Source organism: Pseudorca crassidens, chromosome 5 (genome assembly GCF_039906515.1).
Source record: "Pseudorca crassidens isolate mPseCra1 chromosome 5, mPseCra1.hap1, whole genome shotgun sequence".
Lineage (NCBI taxonomy): Eukaryota > Metazoa > Chordata > Mammalia > Artiodactyla > Delphinidae > Pseudorca > Pseudorca crassidens.
Genome location: NC_090300.1, coordinates 82,553,608 through 82,580,384, shown reverse-complemented (window position 1 = coordinate 82,580,384; position 26,777 = coordinate 82,553,608). Strand labels below are relative to the sequence as shown.

Here is a 26,777-nt window from a genome sequence, read left to right as displayed (position 1 = left end):
TTAAAATATTAAGTTAAAAATCCAGAGAAATTTCAACATACGTGAGCTTTGTGATAAGGGTTGTTGTCTTTGATTCCTGGTAAATATCTATGCCTTCCCAAAATGGTCTGAACAAATCCATCTCTTTTACAATTCTTCACTGTCTCTCTCATGAAATGATTAATCCCTACAAAGAAAATGAAGAAATAATTACAATCAATGTCCATCCTTAATCTCACTCACTAGTTTCAATATAGTGAAATATACCAAAACTTCACCATGATTAACATTAATATCACATCATCAAAATTTTGCATATAAACTTTCATTCACTTTTTCTTCCAGTTTTATTGAGAAATAACTTATACACATCACTGTACAGCATGACAGTTTGCTTTACATATATTGTGAAATAGTGCTCGCTTAGGCAGCACATATACATATATTGTGAAATTACCACAATAAATTTAATTAACGCTCATCACCTCATATAGCTATGAAAGTTAGAAACAAAAGGGACTTTAGAAATGACATAATCTCTGTTTTTCAACCACCAACAACAAAAAATACAAAACTAAACTCTAGAACAACAGAGCAGGTACTAAAACCTAGATGGTTTTATTACAGGACCTTAAGACTACTCCATGCTACTTTTCACAGGGTTCTGTTCTTTGATCACACTAACCCTCTTTTACTCTTTGAGCTTATCTTTACCAGGCTTAATACATTCCAACAGCTCCTTGTTACCATCTATGCTATGATTCAAATAGGACCTAACTGAAACTAATGCATGAAGTTGTAATATTTTATTAGAAACTTAAACAACTCACTTCTTAAAATTCAAAAAGACTACATATAGTATATTACTCAAATACATTCACATTCCCTATACCAGCATTCATCCTTTGCTATATAGGTCCGTTATTAGGTCTTATGACTCTCCAGGATGAACTCTTTGCTTCAGATGGGCCAGTCTCTTCATTGCCCATTCCTGTCTCTGAGCTAGAGAGGTTCTTCTCTCCTGGAACATTCTTTTGCTATACTCTTTAAAACACATTTAAGTACAGAGACTGCTAATCTATCTTTATTCTTTTGTGCAATTTCTGCTTTCTCACAGCTCTGCTCATCCTAAGTAATAAACACTAATGCCTCCCAATTAAAACCCCTCATTTGAGGATTTCTATTGTGTGGCTGGCACAGATTGTGGGTGAAAGGAAGGGGAGAAACCCTGCCAAGTGCAGCTGTTGGTGATATCTGACTACTAGCATAGGAATTTCAGAAAGCAATCAGGCTCTCATCTTCTCTTCAGGAATTACTGTGATACTGCTGAGTAAAGAGCAAAGAAAAGGATGAGATTTAAGAGACTACACCTCTATGAATTCTCTTACCTGACTCCTGTAGGAAGACTTCAAATATTCAGAGATTGCAAGAACTACTTTAAAAAACCAATCAATGCTGAGGTATAATTTACATACAATAAACAAAGCTGAGATATAATTTACATACAATAAAAGGCACCCACTTCCGGTGAACAGTTTGATGCATTTTAACAAACATATGCACCCCTCCAACAACCACTACAAGATACAAAACATTTTAATCACCTTCACAGTCAGCTCCCCATTATCAGCCTCAAACACTAATGGATCTACTTTATTACACTGTATCTTTTTCATGTTCTTGAATTTCATAAATTACACTGTATGTTCTCACTTGTGTCTGCCTTCTCTTGCTAAGTAGCATTCCATTGAAGAGATATACCAAAATCTGTTTATCCATAATCCTGTTGACAGATATTTGTTCCTGTTAAAAAGGAGACAGCAGGGCCAAAATGGAGTCACTTGTGCTAAACCCTATGTTGGCAAACTAAGACTTACTACCTAACCAAATTGCAGCCTCAACACCCCCAGGAATGTAACCTTTAACCAGTCAACCTGGTATTACATGGTCAGCACTAGTGAGGTTATCTGCCCAATAGGCCCTTCCAATCCCCTTAGGAGAGTGACCTTGCCTGAAACAATGCATTCTTTGCTACTATTTCCTTTATCCACCTACCCCCTTTCTGCCTTTAAAAAACTTTTCTCTTCTACAGTTCGGTGGAGCTCCTTTCTAGTGCTAGATGGGATGTTGCCCGATTCATGAATCATTGAATAAAGCCAATTTGATCTTTAATAAATTTACTCAGTTGATAAAGAAATGGAGTAATAGATACAGAGAACAAACAGATGGTTGCCAGAGGGGAGGGAGTTGGGGGGAGGAGAAAAATAGGTGAGGGAGACTAAGAGGCACAAACTTTCAGTTACAAAACACATGAGTCACAAGTATGAAATGTACAGTGTAGGGAATATAGTCAATAACTATGTAATATCTTTGTATGGTGACAGATGACAACTAGACTTACCATGGTGATCATTTTGAAATGTATAGAAATATCAAATCACTGTGTTGTATACCAGGAATTAACATAGTTTGTAGTTCAAATATACTTCAAAAACAAACTCATAGAAAAAGAGATTAGATTTGTGGCTACCAGAGGTGGGGAGTGGGAGGAGAGGGAATGGGTGATGGTGGTCAAAAGGTACAAACTTCCAGTTATAAGATAAATAAGTACTAGGAATGAAATGTACAACACGATAAAGCTAATTAACACTGTTGAATGTTATATATGAAAACTGTTAAGAGAGCAAATCCTAAGAGTTCTCATCACAAGGAAAAAATCTTTTTTTTCTATTTCTTTAATGTTGTATCAATATGAGATGACGGATGCTCATTAAATCTATGTGGTAATCATTTCATGATGTATGTAAGTCAAATGATTATGCTGTACACCTTAAACTTATAAAGTGCTGTGTGTCAATTATAACTCAATATTGGGAAAAAAATTTTTTTAATTTACTCACTATGATTTTTGTTGTTTAACACTTCCAGTCTTTGGCAGTTATGAATAAAACTGCTATAACATTCACATACAAGTCTTTCTTTGGACATATGTTTTCATTTTTCTTGGGCAACCATCCAATAGTAGAATTGCAGAATCATACAGTTAAGTGTACGTTTTACTTTACATGAAAGAGTCATAGTGTCTTCCAAAGTGGTTGTACCATTTTACAACCAATCAGCAATGTAAAAGAGACACAATGTTTTTAAATTTTAGCATTCTAATGTTTATATAATGGTATCTCTTTGTGGTTTTAACTTGCTTTTCCCTGAGAACAAATGACGATAACACTTGATGTAGTTATTCACATATTTTCTTTTGTGAAGTGTCTGTTCAAATTTTTGAACTTTATTTTATTGCATGATTTACTTTCTTAGTATTGAGTTGTAAGAGTTCTTTATATATTCTGGATGCAAGTCCTTTGTTAGATAATAGGAACTATAAATATTTCCTCTCAGTCTGTGGCTTGACTTTATATTTTCTTAATGGTGTCTTTTATAAATATTTATTTTTTATGACTAATTCAGTGTTATTATCACCTAAGAAATTGTTGCCTACCTCAATGTCATAAAGCTCCTCTCCCTTTTCTTCTGCAAGATTGATAGTTCTAGTTTTTACTTTTAGGTCTGTGGTTCATATCAAGTTAATTTTTGAATATAGTATGAGATAAAGTAGAAGTTCATTTTTTTTTCCATACTGGTATCCAGTTGTTCTGGCACCAACTGTTGACATGACCATCTTTCCTCCATTGAATTACCATGGCAACTTTGTTGAAAATCAATTCACCATGTACGTATAGGTCTATTTCCTGATGCTCTATTGTGTTTCATTGTTCCCTGCGTCTACCCTTATACCTATCTTGATTATTGTAGCTTTATAATAAATTTTGAAACCAAGGAGTGTAAATAATCAACATTGTGCTTTCCCCCCCAAATTATTCTAGTTATTCCAGGCCCTTTGAATTTCCATATAAATTTAGAATCAGCTTGTCAAATCTGACACAAAAGTCTAATGATATTTTGATTGGAAATGCACTGAATCTATAGAACAATTTACAGAGAACCGTGATAACAATATTGTGTCTTCTAATAAATTAACATGGTAAACCTCACATTTACTTAAGTATTCTTCAATTTCCCTCAGGATTGCTTTGGAGTTTTCAATAAAGTCTTGCACATACTCTGTTAAATTTATCCTAAGTATTTCATGTTTTTTGATGTTATTGTAAATGGTTTTATTTTTACTTCATTCACTAATTGTTTATTGCTAGTATATAAAAATACAACTGATTCAGGGACTTCCCTAGTGGTCCAGTGGTTAAGACACCGCATTTCTATTGCAGGGGGCATGGGTTTAATCCCTGGTCGGGAACTATGATCCCACATGCCATGCTGGCATGGCCAAAAAAAGGAAAAAAAAAAAAATACAACTGATTTTTACAAACTGACCTTGTATGGTGGGAACCTGTGCCAAATTTAGTTATTTGTTCTAGTAGTTGTTTTTGTTGAATTCATGTGATTTTCTATGTACAAGATCATGTCATGTGTGAATAAAAGTTTTTCTTTTTGGGGACTGGGGACAGGGTAGATTACAAAGGGGCATAAAGGAACTCTCTGAGATGATGAGGTGATGGTTCCATACCTCAGCTGTAATGTAGACAGTATGATTGCGTGCATTTGTCAAAATTCATAGAACTATACAAGTAAAAAAGGTGAATTTTATTGTGTGCAAATTACCTCAATAAACTGCCGAAAGAAGAGAGAATTTAAAATGGTGATATTCAAACTGCTCTATAAAAGCAATTTTTCTCTCACAGTTTCTGGTACATTTACTCAATGGTTTACTGTTTCAAGATAAAGCTATGTAAACCTAAAGCACAGAACAATTCCTAGATTTTATAAGATTTTCACAACGACACAGTAGCATATACATCAACTTCATTTTGCTATTCCATTTCTGTCCCTACTTTTATGAAAAAAGCACATCTCTAAGTAAGGTTGATGTTATTTAATCAACAGTACTTGATGAAAACTTCTGTTAATAGAAAATTCTGTAACACAAATTTTTAAAAATATAATACGGAAAGAGAGTTGAGAAGAATAGTATCTAGAAGATAATTAACATTCAATGCTTCCTTACCGGTATATCTGGATTTGAAGGAGTCAATGTAAAAAGCAGCATCATTTTCTTTAATACCCATCTGCTCTCCCAAAGATTTAGCTCCCATTCCATAAATGATTCCATAGCAAATCTGAAAGGGACTCATCACACACAGTAAGTAAATTATAGGTCATAACTACATAAAATGCAAACATAAAAAGTTCATTAGGATTGAGATTTGGTAAACTTTTCATAGTGAGTCAAAGAAATGATTAGATTTGCTTTGGTGGGTTAGATCCATAGAAGCTGATATCCAGTGAGCGCCTTTACTGCCTTTTAGCAATACTTTTTGAGGTGTGGAGAGAAAGAGAAGAAGGGGCAGAATATGAATGAATATGAGTGGGTGAAGAAAATAACCCTAGTTGTTTAAAAGGAAATATTTCTGACTGTCATTTATCCAGAACTCTTCAGAGAAGCTTTCTACTCCTCATAATACTTCATTAACTGCTGCTTAAAGAAGTGCCTAGGAGTCAGGAAAGAGAAGCATTACAAACATTCCTCTCCTCACCTTTGAATAGCACTAAAAAAGCAGGAAGAGTAGACTACATGGCTTCATAATAGGGAGGACGTCATTGGAAATAAATATCCTCTTCATCTCACAGCCACCTGAAATCCCACAATTGCAGAATTCATTTGGGTTAAAGACAAACTTTTGAGAAAATTTTGGGAGTAGTGGAGGAAAATGGTCTAAATAGGTCAATAAAGAAACTGATTTATTAATAAGTATTGCCTGGGTTCAAATCCTAGTTCCACCATTTACAAGAGGTATTATCTTGCACAATCTACCTTGTATCTCAGTTTCTTCAACTATAAAATGAGGACAGTAATATCTACATCATGAGTTTGTTAGGATTAGATGAGTTATTTTATATATGTGTGTGTGTGTGTGTGTGTGTGTGTAGGATACCACCTGACATAAAGCAAGATCATATAAATATTGTTAAATAAAATTTAAAAAGATAACTTGCAAAAATTGATTATCAAAATCCAAAATACTTCCCAAAATATTTTTTTTTTAATTACATTGAGAGGGAGTTTTTTCACTCCTGTTTTCTTTTCCTTTTAGGTCTTTTTACACTTTTTTTTCTTAATTCAGATATTACTTAGTGCTAACTGATACCTCAGCAAGACTGAGATCTAGATTAGATGGTTCAGTGCATGACGATTCAAGAAAAAAAAACTGGTATATCATAAACCCCATTAAATCATGCAAGAACTTATTAAATAGAGGCAGCTATCATCAGTATATAAATGTTTAGATTATGGAGTCAGAATGTCTAAGTTCTGTCATTCTGAACTTATCCTGGCTCCACCACTTATAGCTATATGACCTTAAGCAAACTACTAACTTTCTGTGCCTTGGTTTCCTCCTATGTAAAATGGGAATAATAATAATAAAACCTATTTCGTGTACTTACTACGAGGATTAAATATTGGAATATTACCTATTTAACTTAGGGTTTGATTCCTGCTAAATGCAGGATTTAATCTGAGAGGATTAAATAGAGAAGACAAAACTGGCTTTCTAAATAGTGGAAGAAACAAGTGTTGGTGCTAAACAGGCAGTGGTGAGAGGAAGTGTTTCATGCCTAATGAGCCAGTCAAGAATCACAGCTGTGAGTAACAAGAAGTGCAAATGTAAAACTAGTAAAGCAGGATCTTAGAGGTGGTGTGCCTTTACCTCAGCCAACAATCCTGCTCTCTTGAAAAGGGCATCAGATTTCCCACAGGTCATGTGATAAACAAGTATCAGTTGTTAATCTAGGCCAGGGAACAGTGTGAATGTGGCCTTTGATTTTCCCTGTGCCCAACAGTCATCCAGGAGTAGGAACTAATATGGGCCCATGTGAAAAGTCCAAGGGCAGTATGAAGTTTTACAGGCAGATTAGCTAACTAATGGCCTCAAAAAACTAAAAAGCTGGGTTTCCCTGGTGGCACAGTGGTTAAGAATCTGCCTGCCAATACAGGGGACACGGATTCGATCACTGGTCTGTGAAGATCCCACATGCCGCGGAGCAACTAAGCCCGTGCGCCACAACTACCGAGCCTGTGCTCTAGAGCCCGTGAGCCACAACTACAGAGCCAGTGTGCCACAACTACTGAAGCCTGCGCGCCTAGAGCCCGTGCTCCGCAACAAGAGAAGCCTCTGCAATGAGAAGTCCGTGCACCGCAACAGAGTAGCCCCCGCTCACCGCAACTAGAGAAAGCCCGTGAGCAGCAACAAAGACCCAACACAGCCAAAAATAAATAAATAAAATCTATTTTAAAAAATAATAATAAATAAATCTTAAAATAACTAAAAAGCTAATAGTTACTGATTATAATCCGCAGCTCAGCAATATTTATTTTTCAACAAACATTCAGAGAGCATCCTTCTATAAAAGGCACCATGGCTCAATGCGTGTGAATATAAAAAGATAAATATTTGTGTGCATACAGACTAGAGATTTTAAAAATACACACACACACACACACACACACACACACAATATCTACCACCACCACCACAATATCTACCACTAATGCATATAGATTTCCCAGAACTAAGTAGGCTCGGACTAACTCTACCTGATTCTTTCTATTGACTCTACAAAGGAAAATATGAATACCATGAGACAGGCTCAGGTGAACGTTGTGAAAAATCCAAAGAGGGAGAAATCACTCCTCAACCACAAATGATTGAGATAGTTAAAAAAATTTTTTTTAAATCATAAAAATTCTCCTCATTTATGTTAAACATGTTCAGTAAAGACCACCTGTTTTGCTTGTTGCCTCAGATCATCCCCAACAGACTCTGGCTCAATCATCTTCCATTCAGCTGCAATACTCCTGAAAACATCAGCTCCAGTGTTTAGTACTTGAATGAGACGATGATCGTGGGATAAATGAGCTAAGATCCTCAGCTCAAGTTGAGAGTAATCAGCAGCTAATATTAAACCACCTGAAACAGAAATGATTTTAGAAAAGTCGGTACAAAGACAAAACTAAGTTTTATAACACTGAGCAGGATGACAGAAATTTAGTTCCAACATACAACCGTGAGATCATGTAAAAAAGCTCAAATCAAAAAAAGCTAAAACCTTGCTCTTAATATGATGCAATTCAGCTCTGTAACATATAAAAATTTTTTGCTTAGCTTTCAAGGATATGTAATATATGTAAAGCCACCCTTGACCTCTGCCCGTTAACCACTGTGGTAGTGCTTTCCTCAGTGTTCCTATAGCACTGATACATAATCTAAAATGGTTCTTTCATGCCTCTCCCACGTAACACTGAGCCATTAGGGATGGGAGATAATCTTCCTTTGCATTCTACAGAAATGCACAATTCCTGGTACCTAATAGGTCCTTAACAAATGGTTGTTGAAGGAATGAATGAATGAGTGAATCAAGAAACTGGTTTCTAATGTGTGCTGACATTTTAAGGGGTATGGAGAGAAATGTGTGCTCTGCTTTGAAAATAAACTTGCTCAACAAAAAAAGGTCAAGTGGCCTGTATGTGAAAAAGAGTATTCAAATAATTAAGAGGATTCAAATAATTTATCTATGGACTAGGAATGACTGGATAAGCATGGCAAAAACAAAATAGAACAAGCAAAAGCATAGTTAAAGAAAAAGTAGAAAAATATTTGCAACTGATATCACAAAGGACTCACTGCTATATTGTATAAAAGAGGTGCTATAAATCAAGAACAAAATATAAACAAGCAATTCACAGAACTAATAAAAACAAAAGAATCTTAAACCTATTAAAGAATGCTTAACTTCATTCACAATAAAAGAAAGGCAAATTAACTCTATAACAAGAAACAATTCTTTTCTACTTGTAAAAATCCAGAGGTTGGATGGCACATTCTGTGGCAAGGCTGTGGAGAAAGAAAACACTCATACGTTGTTACTTGGAAGTAAATGGTAACTGTGTCCCATTAGATGGCAATTTGACAATATCCATCAAAATTAAACAGGCTTTTAACTCTGTGACTCAGTAAACAAGCCCACAGGCTGCTGCAAAGACTATCTGCATACAAATTAAACTGGCTTACGTTCAAATTTCTTTACTGATAATCACAAGTCTTCAGCATAAAAATATTAAACAAAAAAACAAAGCAAACAACAGTGTATACAGAATGCTTATGCTTGTGTAAGAACAGAGGAAGAAAATAGTACATATTCATATTTGCTTGTATCTGTATAAAGAAATACTGGAAGGATATATAAGAAACTCAAATATGTAATTAACTATAAGAGTTATACATAACAGGGTAGCTAGGACAGGGAAGGAAGCAAAGTTTCTCAATATATACCTTTTAAATATTTTGATTTCTGAAATATGTGAACGAATAACCAATTCAAAAATATATAAATACTGATTTGAAACAAATGACCACAACTTTTATGGCCTTTCTGCCCTAAACAAAATAAAACTGGACAAACTATATGAAATAACAGTTTTCAGATGTTGGACAATAGGCAATGCAGGACTACAATCCCTGAGAAAGGGGAAGGAGAGGGGAGATAAGAGGAGCCATGCAACTGTCTCAAGTTTCTGAATGGAGGCAGCGCAGGGAAAGAGGTGAAACAAAGCACTGTGGTCTCTGAGCTGGAAGAAGAAAGTGTAATTTGGGCCTGCTGAGGCTGCTACAACTTGTGAAATTTGGAGAGAAAGGAACTTTGCATAAAAGGATCACCAGAAATATGCACAGTAATCCCTTTGGATTTTTGACCAAATACTAAACTGTGCAGGGAGAAAGTTCAGAGAACCAGACAAAGAACAAACACTAAAGAAATAGCTATTATCAAAGTTCAGCTATCAGCTGAACTACTTGAACAACATACTCTTGAATGTTGAAAGATGTTCAAGCTCTGACCAGACTGAGTGGAGAAATCCTGCTGAACAACTTGAGCACAAAGTAGAGACCGCAGTAAGGCCAAACCTTACAATGATGGTTAATCTAGCCCTAGAGTAAAGGCTACTCTAAACGTCTGCTCACAAAGCTTAAAAGACTCAAAATGATCAAGCTGATGTGAAAGTAAATTAACTGCCTGCCAGAAGAAAACGCTATAAATGAAGACTACAAAATCCAAAGAGTTAACAATGTAGTAACCATAATGTTCAGCATACAATAAAAAAAATACTAGACATATGAAGAACCAGGAAAATGTAACTCTGACCAGGAGAAAATTCAGTCAATAGAAAAATGACTCAGAAATTACAGAGATGATGGAATTTTAATATGTTCAGGAATTTAAAGACATATAAAAATAACGATGGAACAAATAGTGAATTACAATAAAGTAATGAAAACTATACAAAAACTTAAAATTCTAAAACTGAAAATACAATATCTGAAATGCAAAGTTCACTAAAAGGATATAACAGCATTTAGACACTGTAGAAAAAAAGATCAGTGAACATTAAAACAGTCAGTAGAAAATATCCATTGCAGTACAGAGTTTAAAAAAATGAAGAGAGGGGAATAAAGAAGAAAAGAAAAAAAGTTTCAGTGATCTGTGGGACTATACTAAGTGGTATTACACATGTATATTTGGAGTAATAGGAAAAAAGGGCAAAATATGGACAAAAATATTATAAGAAATAATGGTTGAAAATGTTCCAAATTTAGTGAAAAATATAAGCACATAGATTAAGAAAAAGAAAGAAAAAAAAACCTAAGTGGACTCAGGAAATTCAGCAAACTCAAAAGCCGAAATAGTAAAGCATAAAAAACCACCCAGAGACTCACACCCAAATCAAATTGCTAAAACTGAATAACAAATTTAAAAAATCAAAAAAGCATCCTGGGAAAAAATATATTATGCTTGGAAGAATAGCAAGAAAAACAGTGGTGTACTTCTCATCAGAAATAATGCAAACCATAAGCTAATGGAAATATATATTTAAAGTGCTAAAAGAGAAGGACTATAAACCCATAAATCTATGTCAAATAAAAAAATCTTACAAAAGTGAGGATAAAGTAGAGAAATTTAGACATGGAAATGCTAAGAGAAATCACTGTCAGTAGAACTGCACTACAAAAAAAACCTTAAAGAAGTACTCTGGGTAAAGAAAATTGATAACAGATGGAAACTTGAGTCTACTTCAAAGAACAAAGAGTGCCAGGAAGGGTAAAAAAGTAAACAGACAGAAAAGACACTTTTGTTTCTTGATTTCTTTGAAAGGTCATAACTGTTTACAGCAAAAAAAAAAACTACATAGCAAAGTTTATAATAATCATAGAAGTTAAACGTATTACAAAAAATGGGAAATGGAAAAACACTCCTTACGTTATGGATGAAGTGGTATAAAATTATTTGAAGCTAGACTGTGATGTGATGCATATTGTAAACTCTGAAGTATCTAAGATATAGAGTTAAAAAGATAATAGAGGGGCTTCCCTGGTGGCGCAGTGGTTGAGAGTCCTCCTGCCAATGCAGGGGACATGGGTTCATGCCACGGTACGGGAAGATCCCACATGCCACGGAGCGGCTAGGCCCGTGAGCCATGGCCACTGAACCTGCGCATCCAGAGTCTGTGCTCTGCAACGGGAGAGGCCACAGCAGTGAGAGGCCCGCATACCGCAAAAAAAAAAAAAAAATGGGGGAAATAAAACAATAACAAAAATAGTCACTTACAGTTTTTAAAAAAGAATAAAGAACAGATAGAACAAAATACAAATGACAATAGACTTAAATCCAACCATATATCAAGAATTATTTTATTTTTTTAACATCTTTATTGGAGTATAATTGCTTTACAATGGTGTGTTAATTTCTCCTTTATAACAAAGTGAATCAGCTATACATATACATATAGTCCCATATCTTACATTTAGTAGTATATATAAGTCCATGACACTCTCTCACTTCATCCCAGCTTACACTTCCCCTTCCCCGTGTCCTCAAGTCTATTCTCTATGTTTGCATCTTTATTCTTGTCCTGCCCCTAGGTTCATCAGAACCATTTTTTTTTAGATTCCATATATATGTGTTAGCATACGGTATTTGTTTTTCTCTTTCTGACTTACTTCACTCTGTATGACAAACTCTAAGTCCATCCACCTCACTACAAATAACTCAATTTCATTTCTTTTTATGGCTGAATAATATTCCATTGTATATATGTGCCACATCTTCTTTATCCATTCATCTGTCGATGGACACTTAGGTTGCTTCCATGTCCTGGCTACTGTAAATAGAGCTGCAGTGAACATTGTGGTACATGACTCTTTTTGAATTATGGTTTTCTCAGGGTATATGCCCAGTAGTGGGATTGCTGGGTCATATGGTAGTTCTATTTGTAGTTTTTTAAGGAACCTCCATACTGTTCTCCATAGTGGTTGTATCAGTTTACAATCCCACCAACAGTGCAAGAGGGTTACCTTTTCTCCAGCATTTATTGTTTGTAGATTTCTTGATGATGGCCATTCTGACCAGTGTGAGGTGATACCTCATTGTAGTTTTGATTTGCATTTCTCTAATGATTAATGATATTGAGCATCCTTTCATGTGTTTGTTGGCAATCTGCATATCTTCTTTGGAAAAATGTCTATTTAGGTCTTCTGCTCATTTTTGGATTGGGTTGTTTATTTTTTTTGATATTGAGCTACATGAGCTGCTTGCAAATTTTGGAGATTAATCCATCGTCAGCTGCTTCATTTGCAATTTCCTCCCATTCTGAGGGTTGTCTTTTCGTCTTCTTTATGCTTTCCTTTGCTGTGCAAAAGCTTTTAATTTTTATTAGGTCCCATTTGTTTATTTTTATTTCCATTTCTCTAGGAGGTGGGTCAAAAAGGATCTCGCTGTGATTTATGTTATAGAGTGTTCTGCCTATGTTTTCCTCTAAGAGTTTGATAGTTTCTGGCCTTACATTTAGGTCTTTAATCCATTTTGAGCTTATTTTTGTGTATGGTGGTAGGGAGTGTTCTAATCTCATACTTTTATATGTACCTGTCCAGTTTTCCCAGCACCAATTATTGAAGAGGGTGTCCTTTCTCCACTGTACATTCCTGCCTCCTTTATCAAAGATAAGGTGACCATATGTGCATGGGTTTATCTCTGGGCTTTCTATCCTGTTCCATTGATCTATATTTCTGTTTTTGTGCCAGTACCATACTGTCTTGATTACTGTAGCTTTGTAGTATAGTCTGAAGTCTGGGAGCCTGATTCCCCCAGCTCCATTTTTCTTTCTCAAAATTGCTTTGGCTATTTGGGGTCTTTTGTGTTTTCATACAAATTGTGAAATTTTTTGTTCTAGTTCTGTGAAAAATGTCATTGGTAGTTTGATAGGGATTGCACTGAATCTGTAGATTGTTTTGGGTAGTATAGTCATTTTGACAATGTTGATTCTTCCAATCCAAGAACATGGTATATCTCTCCATCTATTTGTATCACCTTTAATTTCTTTCATCAGTGTCTTATAGTTTACTGTATACAGGTCTTTTGCCTCCTTAGGTAGGTTTATTCCTATTTTATTCTTTTTGTTGCAGTGGTAAATGGGAGTGTTTCCTTAATTTCTCTTCCAGATTTTTCATCATTAGTGTATAGGAATGCAAGAGATTTCTGTGCATTAACGTTGTATCCTACTACTTTACCAAATTCATTGATTAGCTCTAGTAGTTTTCTGGTGGCATCTTTAGGATTCTATGTATCATGTCATCTGCAAACAGTGACAGCTTTACATCTTCTTTCCCGATTTGGATTCCTTTTCTTTCTTTTTCTTCTCTGATTGCTGTGGCTAAAACTTCCAAAACTATGTTGAATAAGAGTGGTGAGAGTGGACAACCTTGTCTTGTTCCTGATCTTAGTGGAAATGCTTTCAGTTTTTCATCACTGAGAACGATGTTGGCTGTAGGTTTGTCATATATGGCCTTTATCATGTTGAGGTAAGTTCCCTCTATGTCTACTTTCTGGAGGGTTTTTATCATAAATGGGTGTTGAATTTTGTCGAAAGCTTTTTCTGCATCTGTTTAGATGATCATATGGTTTTTCTCCTTCAATTTGTTAATATGGTTTACCACATTGATTGATTTGCATATATTGAAGAATCCTTGCATTCCTGGGATAAACCCCATCAATAGTTATTTTAGATAGTTAACTAAACAGTACATTTAAATGGCAGAAATTTTCAGGTTAAATCCACATACATTTAATTTAAATTAATTTTAAAATTTTAAACAAAATCAGTATAAAATATTGTTGTGTTAAACACAGTTTTATTATTTAGGTAAGAATAAATAAATATCATGAAATATTATTTGGCCTTAAAAAAGAAAGAAATTCTGACACAATTGCTACAACATGAATAAACCCTGAAGACATTATGCTACGTGAAATAACCCAGGCACAATAGTACAAATATTATATGATCTCGAGTGGTCAAATTTATAGGGACAGAAAATAGAATGGTGGTTGCCAGGTGCTGTGGGAATCCAGGGGGACAGTTATATTTAATGGGTACAGAGTTTCAGGTGGGGATGATAAAAAGTTCTGGAGATGGATGGTGGTAATGGCTGCACCACAATGTGAATGTACTTAATGCCACAGAACTGAATACTTAAATATAGTTACAATGGTAAAATGCTGGTAGTTCATATTTAAAAAGCAAAGCTGAAAACTGCCAAATGGGTTATACTATCATAGACCTGAATTCACCCTTGGAATATAAATTTCTGACAGAATTCAAATAAATTCAGCTGGTTAACTGCACTCACCCAGAGCTGCCAGGTGGCAAAAAGAGCAAATATGTATACAAATAATAGGGATGATCTGGGAGATAGATCATGACTTCCAAATGTTTTGATGACGAGTACTGAGGAAAGGTCAGACAGAAGTAAGATAGCCTTGAGGGTTACCCCCTGCAATAGGAAGCAGCAGTGGGGAGAACTGGAGAAGAAACAAAAGAGCAAAACAAGTTAGAAAGAGACCAAAAAAAAAAAATTGTGCCCTTAGAGGTCGGGGGGGAGAGAAATTGAGGAAAGAGAGGGTTAACAGAGTGACAAATGCTATAGAGAAGTCAAAGAGGATGACAACTAACAAAATTCACTGGATTTTGCAAAAAGGTTTACAATGACCCAGGATTACATGATTTCAGCAGGATGCTGAGCAAACAGCACAGAGGTTTCCCACAGAGCAGATCATGAAGACAATAATGACTGACTGTTATAAACCTGGCAACATGAAGGGGAAAAACAGGCTCCACCAAAGAGAGGAAAGATGGAGAAACTAATGTATTCTTCTGAGTCTTATTCATAACTCAGGCTTTATCAGTGCTTTGAAAACCATTCCCACAGCAAAAAGAAGCTCAAAAACTATCATCGGTCACCTTACCTGGGAAAGGCACAAAGGCATGTCTCATGCTAACTGAAAACGGCATTCCTCTGTCTGAGGCTCTCTCCTCCATCTTTGCCTGGTGCCTGGGGTTCAGGCCACAACCCTTCTTTTTTCCTCCTCTGTTGTGCGAAAAACATCATCAGCTGGACATGAAGCAGTCTTAAATATATGAAAATGGTCTGAGTTTTTCAGTAAGTCAATATTTCCATCTAAGAAATTTAAAAACCTTATTTGAAACACACTTTAAAGCTTAACAAATATACTAGACCTCGTTCAGCAAACCTTCAATTAAACAGGAAGGTATTTCTGTAATAACCTTTCCCACAAACTGCTTCACTCAATTCAGTAAATCTCATCGACCATATCTAATATAAATGATCTGTGCTTTTTCTTCCTTTTGTGAGCATATGAAGAGGGCAGGAAGGGGGATGTTCCAGACACTGCTAAACTTGTCCCTTTAGTTTTTGACTTAAGCATATAGTGCTGGTTGATTTAATTAGTGACCCAGATTTTCAGCTTTTTGCCATCAACTAGCTTCTTTATAGACAGACTCAGGATTTGAAATAGAATAGAAATGTGTATGCCTGGAACAGAAAATTAAACTGATTTCATTATTTGTCTAATAGGCTATTTTTGAGCCATTCATACTCCCAGAAGTATATTAACCCAAATAAAGAGAAATAGAGTCTACCTGCCCATAGGAAGTAGGCCTTTGCCTAGGGCTTGAGAAGGTGGGCTTTCCTCTACTAGTGTTGGCATTTTGATCTCAAAATCTCTTGGTACATTCTGAATATTTGGTTCTATAAAGGTTATTCGTCCTAAAATCAAGCAGAATGAAGACATAAAATTAGGGGGGGAAGGGAAGAGGGGAAATCTGACATTTACTTTAACACGAATACCATTTCTGAATTATCCTAAAAATGCATGCTCTGTTATTGTTAAACTAAATTTAAATGATATACACTTTATTATGTTCATGTGTCTAAAAATAACAAGTACAAGACCAATCATGATATAAGTGAATATATGAATCAGCTACAATACAGTGTTTTATAATTAACCTCGTTCTACAGAAACAATCCCATGATAAGAATATGATAAATCATACTATTTCTATGCTAAAATGAGTACCAGAAGTTAGCACTATAAAATGCTAGCAGTTATACAAATGAGTAAAAGACAAATCAAATGGATCTTAGGAGAAATGACTGTCGAAGCCTTTAAAAGCCAGGAACAAACAAGATACAGAAAAGAGGATCTGAAGCAGAAGAGCAACTGAGTGCTGAACAGAACAACTGGGGCCACAGGAGTTAGGCCACAGGATGCAGGAGATGGAGTAGTAGTGAGAGATGGTGACTAGAACGTTACTTTCTAGGTATCACCTGGCCAGTTTTCCTCCTCCTCCTCATCACTTATCACAAGAATCAATGGTAGGTAGCACTGACATGACTAGAAACTAGAATCAGGTGGCTAGTACATTTTCTAGGAAACAGAAAGCTATTTGTTTTAATGCTTATGGCCTTTAATTTCCCCCAAATATTTTACATTTTATTTATTTATTGGATGAATTTTTCAAAAACACACAGGTGTTGTTCAAAAAGTTCGGGTAACTGACTGCTACTGCAGTTTTTATCATACACATATAGTGACCAAAAAATCCTCTGTTTTATGACACTCTTCATTCTAACAGGCTCTCTACTAGCTACTGTATGTAATTCCATCTTCTTTAGATGAATCAGAGATCTTAAGTATCTCAGATACTGTTTTTCTGAATAAACTCCTGATACTATATCCTCGTTATTTTGATTTTAGCAAAAATTAGTGTTCAATTAATGGTAGATATTATTACACTTATTAGCATTAAATGGCCTAATCAATTTTATAAAGCTAACAAATAGCACAGGAAAGAATCCAAGTCTCTTTCTGCCTCAGCACACTGTCTTCTCTTCTATGATAATATCAATACTTAATATTCAGGTCTAGTGTTTGAATTAATGAGGTAACACTGGTAGACAAATAAAATGGCAAAAGTAAATTACAAAACATGAATATAGCTTCATGAAGATTAATTCTAATAATGAAAGGGCTTTACTATACTTAGGTAAGCTTGTATTTCTAAAATATTCTTTAAATATAGGCATAGTATAATGAAAAACAAGCAGGAAAACAACAAGGAATTGATGACTTTCTGCTTTATAAGCAACAAATAAATGTGCAAAAGCTTTGAAAACTCTAGGTTGATTGTTTTTTCACCAACAAGGATTTATTTTACATAAGTTTACACATTCGCATACGTTTCAAAATGAAACTTAAAACAGGGCAAGAAATAGGCAAGAAGCACCAAGAGGTTACCTAAATAGGGAGAAGGAAGAGGAATTGTTTAGAACAGAGACTAAGCAAGCAAAGAGAAAAGCAGCTCCTCACGGTGCCCCCATCCTCAATAACAGCAACAACTGATAATGTACCACGCATCATTCTAAACACTTTACATGTACTGACCTATTTAATCCTCAGGATGACCCAGTGAGGTAGGACTGTTATTATCTTGTTTTATACATTTGGAAACTTGGGTACTGAAAGGTTAAGTACCTTGTCTAAAGATTCTCAGCACCAAGATTCAAACCTTGTGAAAATGTGATATCAAAGTCCACATTCTATACCACCAAACTAAAATGCCCCCTCTATGAAGGAGTTAATGCTGCCCTTTCTTCCACTGCACATTGCATTTGACAAATATGTGAAGCTGTGCACTACCTAGAAAAAGAATGCTTTTTTTTCTTCATGAGATTACATGCATACTGATCCCAAGAGGGCCAAAAGACATGCAAAGGACTCTACAGCTTTCTTTTCCGATTGAGTAAAGTAAGACACTCCCTTATTACTGCACAGGCCTACTTAGATTCAACTTGGAGAGACTCTTAAGAGATTCAGAATAGGGCTGTGACTGAAATTAGATAAGATCACTGACTCAAATAAATATTTAATTCCTGGCCATACTCTCATCCAATCTCAGACATCCAAGTTACTCTATACAGTACTTGAAAGCAGGAACTGTTATCTTACTAAATTTCATCTCTTTATCTACCTGATATTCACCTATGCTTTGGATGTAGTATGCGTTTCATAAATGTTTATAGAACTTCACTGAACCCAATGATCAACATTCGAATTCCTTGGTCGTCATAAGCAAATATTACATATGCAAATATTATATTATTATTATTATATTATATTAAAATATTATTATTTGCTTATTACATAAGCAAATATTACATATGAATTTTTTTTTGCAAAACTGGATATTATCCATATTTAAGATTTCTCATTACCTGTAGCAGTGTGTGATTGTGATACAGGATAGATTCTTTCCATTCCAAGGAAAGGATTCAGACGTTTTTCCCGCTGCAGGGGAAAGACCACTTTGGTAATAGCATTAGTGATTCTTCTCCACTCTAATATCAAGCCTGGTAAAGGATGTAATGCCCTTAATTTATTTAAAACATCCTGCCAAAGAATTATAATAAAGTAGGATCAGATTCTTGTCCAAATTCCATAGCAAACTAGAATCTCTTTTAAGTAAACAATATAATCTCAAAACTAAATTTGATAACTCCTGTATCTAAACTCAACTTTACTATTATAAAATTACTATTTGGGTTTTTTGGAAATCACCATAATGATAAATCTATAATAACTATAGATTATAAAATGTAAACATGTTAATGTTGAGTAATGTCAATTTACATCTACTATTAAAAAAAAAAATCAATGAGATGTCAACTTAGTAAAACAGCTGCTTCCCCACACCCCACCCAATTGTTTACATCATCTCTTTCCTTTATATTTTCCTCCTCCATTGCTCATGTGATTGTAAGTTTCCCAGTCTTTTTTTTTTCCTTCTTTTTGCCATAATACTTTCATCGTCTTTGTATCAAGGAAATTTATTTTTAAAACTTTGAATTGTCCATGCTACAGACATTCAATGAACCTTTAAGGAACAAAAACTTGTAGGGTAAAAGGGCCAGTGCGATTAAATAAAAAGTTTTGCTACAGAATGAGGCTGTGGAAACTTCCCCGGGGCAGGCAAGTCATAATTAATAATATTATGGTCAAAATTCTACAGAATGGCAACTTGGACTGCTCTCTCCATGGCTGTTGTGGCTGTACTTTCTATCCTTATTTTCCATTGATAATTCATTCAGTAAAAATGTAAAATTAAGGCTTTCTCTCTTTTGTCCCATGTATACAGTTTCCAAGGGTTGTGATTCAATTTGACTTTGAAATTAACAGATTAGATTCTCAAAACAAATGCATGGAAAACTTACTATTTTGCTCTGAAATTGAAAAAAACAAAATTTTTTTTATATTGACTGTCTTTTTATTTTTTAAATTCTTCCATACCTTTCTGTTCATGTTCATATAACGACAGAAATTATATTATACTAGAAGTCCAAGAGTAGTGCATATCAATAATTAATGTCTATATAGGTCTGAATTTACAAACCTTTACACTGTTTTAATGATAGGAAGGACACAATTGCTAACTCAGATTATGATCCAGATTTTCCATGCTGGAATGTTTCCATAGTGTTTGTGGGCAGCTGAACAAAAAACCAATTTGTTTTTGTCTGGATAAGTTCAAATGGTGTACTACATTGGATCTTGATTTCATCAGCATTCTTTCAGGACACCAAAATGCTAAAAGTAGTTCAGATTCTGCCCTGTGACTGCCCCAAAGAGCACCTTACTAGTGCTGAACTGTTTTCCCAGCCTTAGCTTCCATCCATCATCATTCCCTCTTCTGGTAGAACCCAAAGTTTTCTTGCTGCCTTGGTGTTTTCTCTCTCCATTTGGTGGCAACTTCAATTCCAAAAATAAAACCTGCAAGAAATTAATGCTTCTTTAGTCAAGAATCAAATCACAAGTATTATCATTCAGAAAACATTTTAAAAAGTTATTCGAGAAAAGATTCTATACATTTCAACATGGATTGTAAGAATATTTTTGGACAATTTGGAATTATCACATTTAATAAATAATGGCAATAAAATCTTACATCAAGTAGGCTGTCCATACCCTAATTTAGTCAGTATTAGATTAACAGTAACACCAGGCTCTTAAACAGTCAAGAATACAAGAATGTATATTCTGTGCTGAACAACTGACAAACTATTGGCATTGCGACTTTAGGTTGCTCTGATTATAAGCTCACCTAAATACTGCTTGATGTGGTGACCAATGCGGCTGCTTGATCATTTAAGCCCCATAGAGGATAAACATGGGAGGCTTCGTGGCTATTGTGTGATCACAAAACTCAGAGAACACTAAAGTAGGAAGGGGCCCCAAAAGCCATCTAATTCCACTACCACAAGGCTAGACCCTGAGAGGCCCTGGGCAAAAAGCCAGGAGAAGGTGATTGATCCAATGCAGCAATAATGAAAGTTAGAGAGTGGCCAGTAAGCACCCACTGAAGAAACTAGGCTTACACGGAACAGGGATCCAGGCTGCGGGTCAGAGGGAAGATCCCATGTATACCTTAAACTCACTAGTTCTTGTTAGAGGGGTTCCAATTTAGGCAATTCAGAACACTATCTACTCTTTCTACTCATTCATTTATATACTTTCAGTAAGATTTATTGAACCTTGGATTATTTTCCCAATAATAATTCTAAAAATTGAAACCCTTTGCATGAGAATTTTTTCTACAAGTTGGGCCAGGGGTGGAAGTAAAGATATACCTGTTTCCCTAGAACAGTGGTGATGACAGAAACAAAAATCTGGTTTTAGTTTTAAGTAGTGTGAATAAGTGGGGTCCTAGGCATGAAAATTACTGAGGCTTACTATGGATGTTAATAACTAACTTGCCCGAAGACTGTGTTATATAGATATGAACATATGCACACATAAGGATTGGGGTTGCTATATTTAGCAAATAAAATTACATGATGCCCAGCCAAATTTGAATGACATGGAGCATACTTATACTAAAATATTGTCCACTGTTCATCTGAAATTCAAATTTAACCAAGTGCTGGTATTTAATCAGGCAACTCTAATATACTTATCAAAGAGTATATAAATGAATGACAGCAGAGAAGAGAGAAGAAAATAACTGAATAGAAAAAATGAAACATTATTACAATAACAATAAATCGACAACCCCAGGAAGGAAGACCTATCATAATTAAGACAATTTAAAGATCTCAAGTTTTATCTTAAGCTTCCATTTTTGGTGAATCCTTCAGAATTAATTATAAAAACTTCACACATAAATTCTCTCTTCAGGTCTTAACTAACACATCTGTGACTGAGGGAGTTGAACTGGATGGGAGCAAGAGACACTAATATTTATTAAGCACTTCCTATGTGCCAGCCATCAGGCTAGGTGCTTTAACATGCAATCCTTATAACAACTTTATGACAAATCTGCAAAGTTTAGACAGTTGGAGAAACTTGCTCAAAGTTGCATGCCCAAAATGTAGTAGAATTAAGAATTAGAACCCAAAGTCTTCTAACTCTAAAGTCCTTTTTCTTTCTACTAACCCATGCTTCCCTCTAGACCAGGAGTCAGAAACTTTTTCTACAAAGGGCCAGACAGTAAATATTTTTAGCTTTGTTTTACTGTCTGTCACACCTTTTCAACTGTGCCATTATAGAATGAAAACAGCCACAGGCAATAAGTACATGAACAGCTATAGCTGTGTTCCAATAAAACTTTATTTACAAAAACAGGTGGCAGGCCAGATCTGGCCTGCAAGTCATATTTTGCTGATACCTTCTCAAGACCAGTGCCATCCAAGAACTTTCTGCAATAATAAAACTGTTCTATATTTGTATTGTCCAATATAGTGGCCACTAGCCACCTGTGGCTATTGAACACTTGTAATGTGGTTAGCATGACTAAGGAACTTAATTGATATATTTTATTTAATTTCAGTTAATTTAAACTGAAACAGAGATAAGTGGCTAGTGACTCCTTTATTGAACACTGCAGCTCTAGATGATTAGTAACATCTTGCCTATTTGAAAGATTCAACTTAAAATCACCAAGGATAAAATAATCAATGTATGAAAATGTTAGATTACCTTTAATATAACTTCCATTTTAACATGAAGATCTAAGAACAAGCCAATAATATCAAAGGACTTTTATTCTAGGCCAGAGTTTGGTCTAGGCCTAAGGCCCACATGCCTTTGCACCCATCTGAATCACAAGAGTACTGGTTCTTGCCTTTGCCCCAAGCCTACTTGTGCTGATATCCAGAGATTCTATATTTTTGACAAGTTCCCCATGTAATTTTAGGTGTAGCGAGCTAGGTTCTGGCTTGGGGACTTGTGGACTAAAGAAATCAAAAGAAAGTATTTTAAAACACCCCAAAAAACACCACTGAATTCAATACAAATGTACCACGTGATTAGGAGAAACAAAGTTCCTCATTTTTTAAAAACGCATAACTGTGGCTAAAGTGGGGGGGGGCATTTGTAAGCCCTTTATATAATATTTATACAACACTTACTATGAGATAGGCACTGTTCTAAGTGTTTTACATTTATTGCTTATTCCTCACAACTCTATGAGGTATTTCTAACATGAGGTATTTTACTGATGAAGAAACTGAGATATAGAGTTAATGAAGTGGTCCAAGGTCATGGAGTTAATTAATAAATAGAGCAGGTAGCATTCAAACCCAAGAAGTCTGGATTTAAAGTCTATAATACCAATATACTATAATACTGAATCACATCTAGATAACAATAGAACTTCAAAGATATCAAGAGTAAGCACCCACCCTGTATCAGTAACTCCTCTAAAACAACCCAACCACCCTTTATGGAGTATGGGGAGGGAAGAGAACACCAACTTTTGAGGGGCGGCGGCGGGGGGAAGAGTAAACTATGTCAAAATTTATCTAAGATGATAAAAATATTAGTAGGTTTAAAAAAGCAGAGCGTTCCCAAAATCCCTTTTTCACTAACATCTAAGAAAAATATCTAATTTTGCAGTGAAGAAGGAGTGAGAGTTCATGAAATTACTAACTTCATGGAGAAACACCTACACTGTTATACAACTACCACTATGGATCTCATAGTGGTAGTTAATTTTTTAAAATAAAAAAATATTTACTGGGTGCCCCTTCTGTTCCAGGCAAATCTCCTTATGGAACACACATTCTAGGATACTTCTTTACTACCTTCCTATTCATAAATATAGGTATAAACTTACAAAGGAGATGTTAGAATATTCTATCTCCAAAGTATTCTGGTTAACTGATTGTTTTATTTTACTGATCTTTGGTACTTAGGTAAACACACTTATGAAACACACACACACACACACACACACACACACGTTTTTGCTTTAAAAATGACTTTTCTAAATTTTTTATTCCCATCATACAACCTCAGCGATGTCATCTGAACTGGTGAAAGAAAAACTATGGCCAGCTAGTTGATAGGCCTGCGTCTCAATTGCATCCAGTTTGGCTTGCATTATGTGTTTCTGACTTTCACATTCTGCGGTACTAAAGCCGATTCCATTTAGTTCTAGCAAGGCCAAGCAGTACTGGGAGGGCATCTCCACTTTACAGAAGACATCTGGAAGAAAAAAAGAAAGCAAAAAACATTAATTCACCAGCTAAGTGACTAGATCAGCATGATTACCTAAACATACATAGAATTTTTCTGGGAGAATCAGAGATGCTACTAAGCTATCCTTCAAGATCCAGTCTTTTGAGCAGCATTATCAAACCATCAGTGAAAGGTATTAAAGTACTTTCCACTTTTCCACTTGAGTATTGGATTACTATCTGTGTCCATGCAGAGTAAAACAGGCAATCTTATGAACAGTCTGAATTATAAGAGATTGCATTTCTCCCAAGATGATGTTTCTGCTTCTACTCTTAGCAAGAACAAGGTAGCCAATCTAATTTGCTAAGCTGACTACAAAAGGTTAATTCACCAAAATTTTTTCCAGTATTCCTGGTCCCATGGTATGCCGGCGTGCACAAAGCTAAACATGAAGGTTTTATATTTTCCAATGCTCTAAGAGTAAAGAATAAGATTCCTGAAGTAAGAATCAGAGTATTTTTCTATCTGCTGACATTTCTCAACAGAATAGTCACTCTAAATCAGTTTTCCCAGTATGTTCTTTAGAATATTAGTCTCAAAAATACTCTATAAAAGGCTGGGATTGAGAGACACTGTATACTATGAGTTTCATCATTTATAAATTACTCTTAGATGTTCATGATGCCTGTTAATATATTAAAGGCTCTGAGTAGAAATGAACAAACACAACTATTTAATTTTGTTTTAACCAAAAGTCTGAAATCATTTGACCATAAAACCCTTTATCTGTGTAATATTTATTAACATTGTGAAAAGTAAGTGTCCATAGAACACTCTGTGGGAAATGTTATCCTAAAATTATTAAGAAAAAAATCCATAACAAAGATTTCTGCTCCAGTACTATGGCTCACTAGGACTCTGTGTAACCCTGGCCTGCCTTCCCCAGCTCCACATACACACTTTTTTTTTTTTTTTTTTTTTTTGGCTGTGTTGGGTCTTCATTGCTGTACGCAGGCTTTCTCTAGTTGCGGCGAGCGGGGGCTGCTCTCTTCATTGCGGTGCACGGGCTTCTCATTGCAGTGGCTTCTCTCATTGTGCAGCACGGGCTCTAGGCATGTGGGCTTCAGTAGTTGTGGCACGCGGGCTCAGTAGTTGTGGCTCATGGGCTCTAGAGCACAGGCTCAGTAGTTGTGGCACATGAGCTTAGTTGCTCCGCAGCATGTGGGATCTTCCCGGGCCAGGGATCGAACCCGTGTCCCCTGCATTGGCAGGCGGATTCTCAACCACTGCACCACCGGGGAAGCCCCCACACATTCTTTAAGGCACTCTTGGTCTCAATCAGCAGGCAAAATCCCAAAGGACACCTGTAACCACCCCCAAAAGCAAACAATTGAGAGCTACTGGCCTCTAATAGTCAGAACATACTGGGCAGTCAGAGCCTGGCTTTGGAGACTTGGAACCAGAGCAGAAATTCATGTGATGTGGGACCAGAGAAATAAGGAACTAGGGTCAGAAAAAGAAGAGTCAAGAGTGGTAGGAAGCCAGCCTGGATTCACAGACAGTAGGAAGAAACAGGGTTGCAATGGGAATGGAGTCCTACTGCAAAAAGGTTGAGGGAATAATAGATTTTTGGAGTAGCAATAGGAGGAGAAGCTGATTCTCAGACTTCTGTTCTGAAGCAAAACTCTCGAGAAAAGCTAATGTAGGCCTTGGATGAAGTTTAGTTTAGTAACAAGCAGAAGCCAGAGCATAGCCTTTCTAGAGGAAGACTTCCCCCAAATAAGCCCTGCAGGGCTCTACTGATCAAATCTTGTATGATTTCACAAAGATTATAAAAAATATAAGATAGCAAAGATGTATGAACTGGACTCAACAGAAACAACAAATGACAGATTTAGATCCCTAAGAATTGCAGGTATGGAATCATTAGAACGGAGCACAGCTACGAATGAACTATCTACAAAATCAAACAAGATGAACAGAAACAAAACAGGAAAGTGTAAATATGTCAATAATCACAATGAATAGAAACACATCAATCATCATAATAAATTGCTAAATTTGTAAAAAAAAACTGATAGTTTGAAGAAGAAATAAGCTATACTTTGTTTATAAGACATCTAAAAAGTAAGGATCTAGAAGGTTTAAAGGGGTAGAAAAAAAGATATATGAGGGGCTTCCCTGGTGGCGCAGTGGTTGAGAGTCCGCCTGCCGATGCAGGGGATGCGGGTTCGTGTCCCGGTCCGGGAGGATCCCACATGCCACGGAGCGGCTGGGCCCGTGAGCCATGGCCGCTGGGCCTGGGCGTCCGGAGCCTGTGCTCCGCAGCGGGAGAGGCCACAGCAGTGAGAGGCTCACGTACCGCAAAAAAAAAAAAAAGAAAAGAAAAGATATATATATGAGGCAAGTATTAATCAAAAGAAAGTTGATGCTGCCATATTCATTCCAAAAAATAGATTAAGAGTAAAAATCATATTAGTGGAAAAGCTAGTCACAACATAATGATAGGTTTAATGCACCAGGAAAATACATCAATTTTAAACCTGTATGCACCTAATAAAATTGTCTCAAAACATATAAAATTACCTGAACTACAGGGAAAATCAGATATAGAAGATTTAAACAACAACATTGAATTAACAGACATGTATGAAATTCTGCATCCAGAATTAGAATACATATTATTTTATATGCACACAGAACATTTACACAATAGTTCAAGTTTTAGGTTATAAAACAATTATCAAAAGACTTCAAAGAATGGGTATTATACAAACATGTTCTCTAGCTACAACACAATAAAG

General features: G+C 35.7%; 1 protein-coding gene across 6 annotated transcripts in view; it reads right to left on the bottom strand.

Annotated features, from left to right (window-relative positions):
• POLQ (DNA polymerase theta) overlaps nucleotides 1-26,777 on the bottom strand; it is a 116,268-nt gene that overhangs the window by 11,429 nt on the left and 78,062 nt on the right. For 2 of the 6 annotated variants that reach the window (XM_067738749.1, XM_067738750.1), the window contains exons 20-27: nucleotides 23,807-24,000; nucleotides 20,149-20,286; nucleotides 18,735-18,909; nucleotides 16,097-16,223; nucleotides 15,403-15,524; nucleotides 7,834-8,018; nucleotides 5,057-5,168; nucleotides 42-166 (exon numbers count right to left, since the gene is read on the bottom strand). In XM_067738749.1, coding sequence (XP_067594850.1) covers nucleotides 42-166; nucleotides 5,057-5,168; nucleotides 7,834-8,018; nucleotides 15,403-15,524; nucleotides 16,097-16,223; nucleotides 18,735-18,909; nucleotides 20,149-20,286; nucleotides 23,807-24,000 — 1,178 coding nt within the window. The other 4 variants (XR_010943708.1, XM_067738751.1, XR_010943709.1 and 1 more) reach the window with 4 other exon arrangements.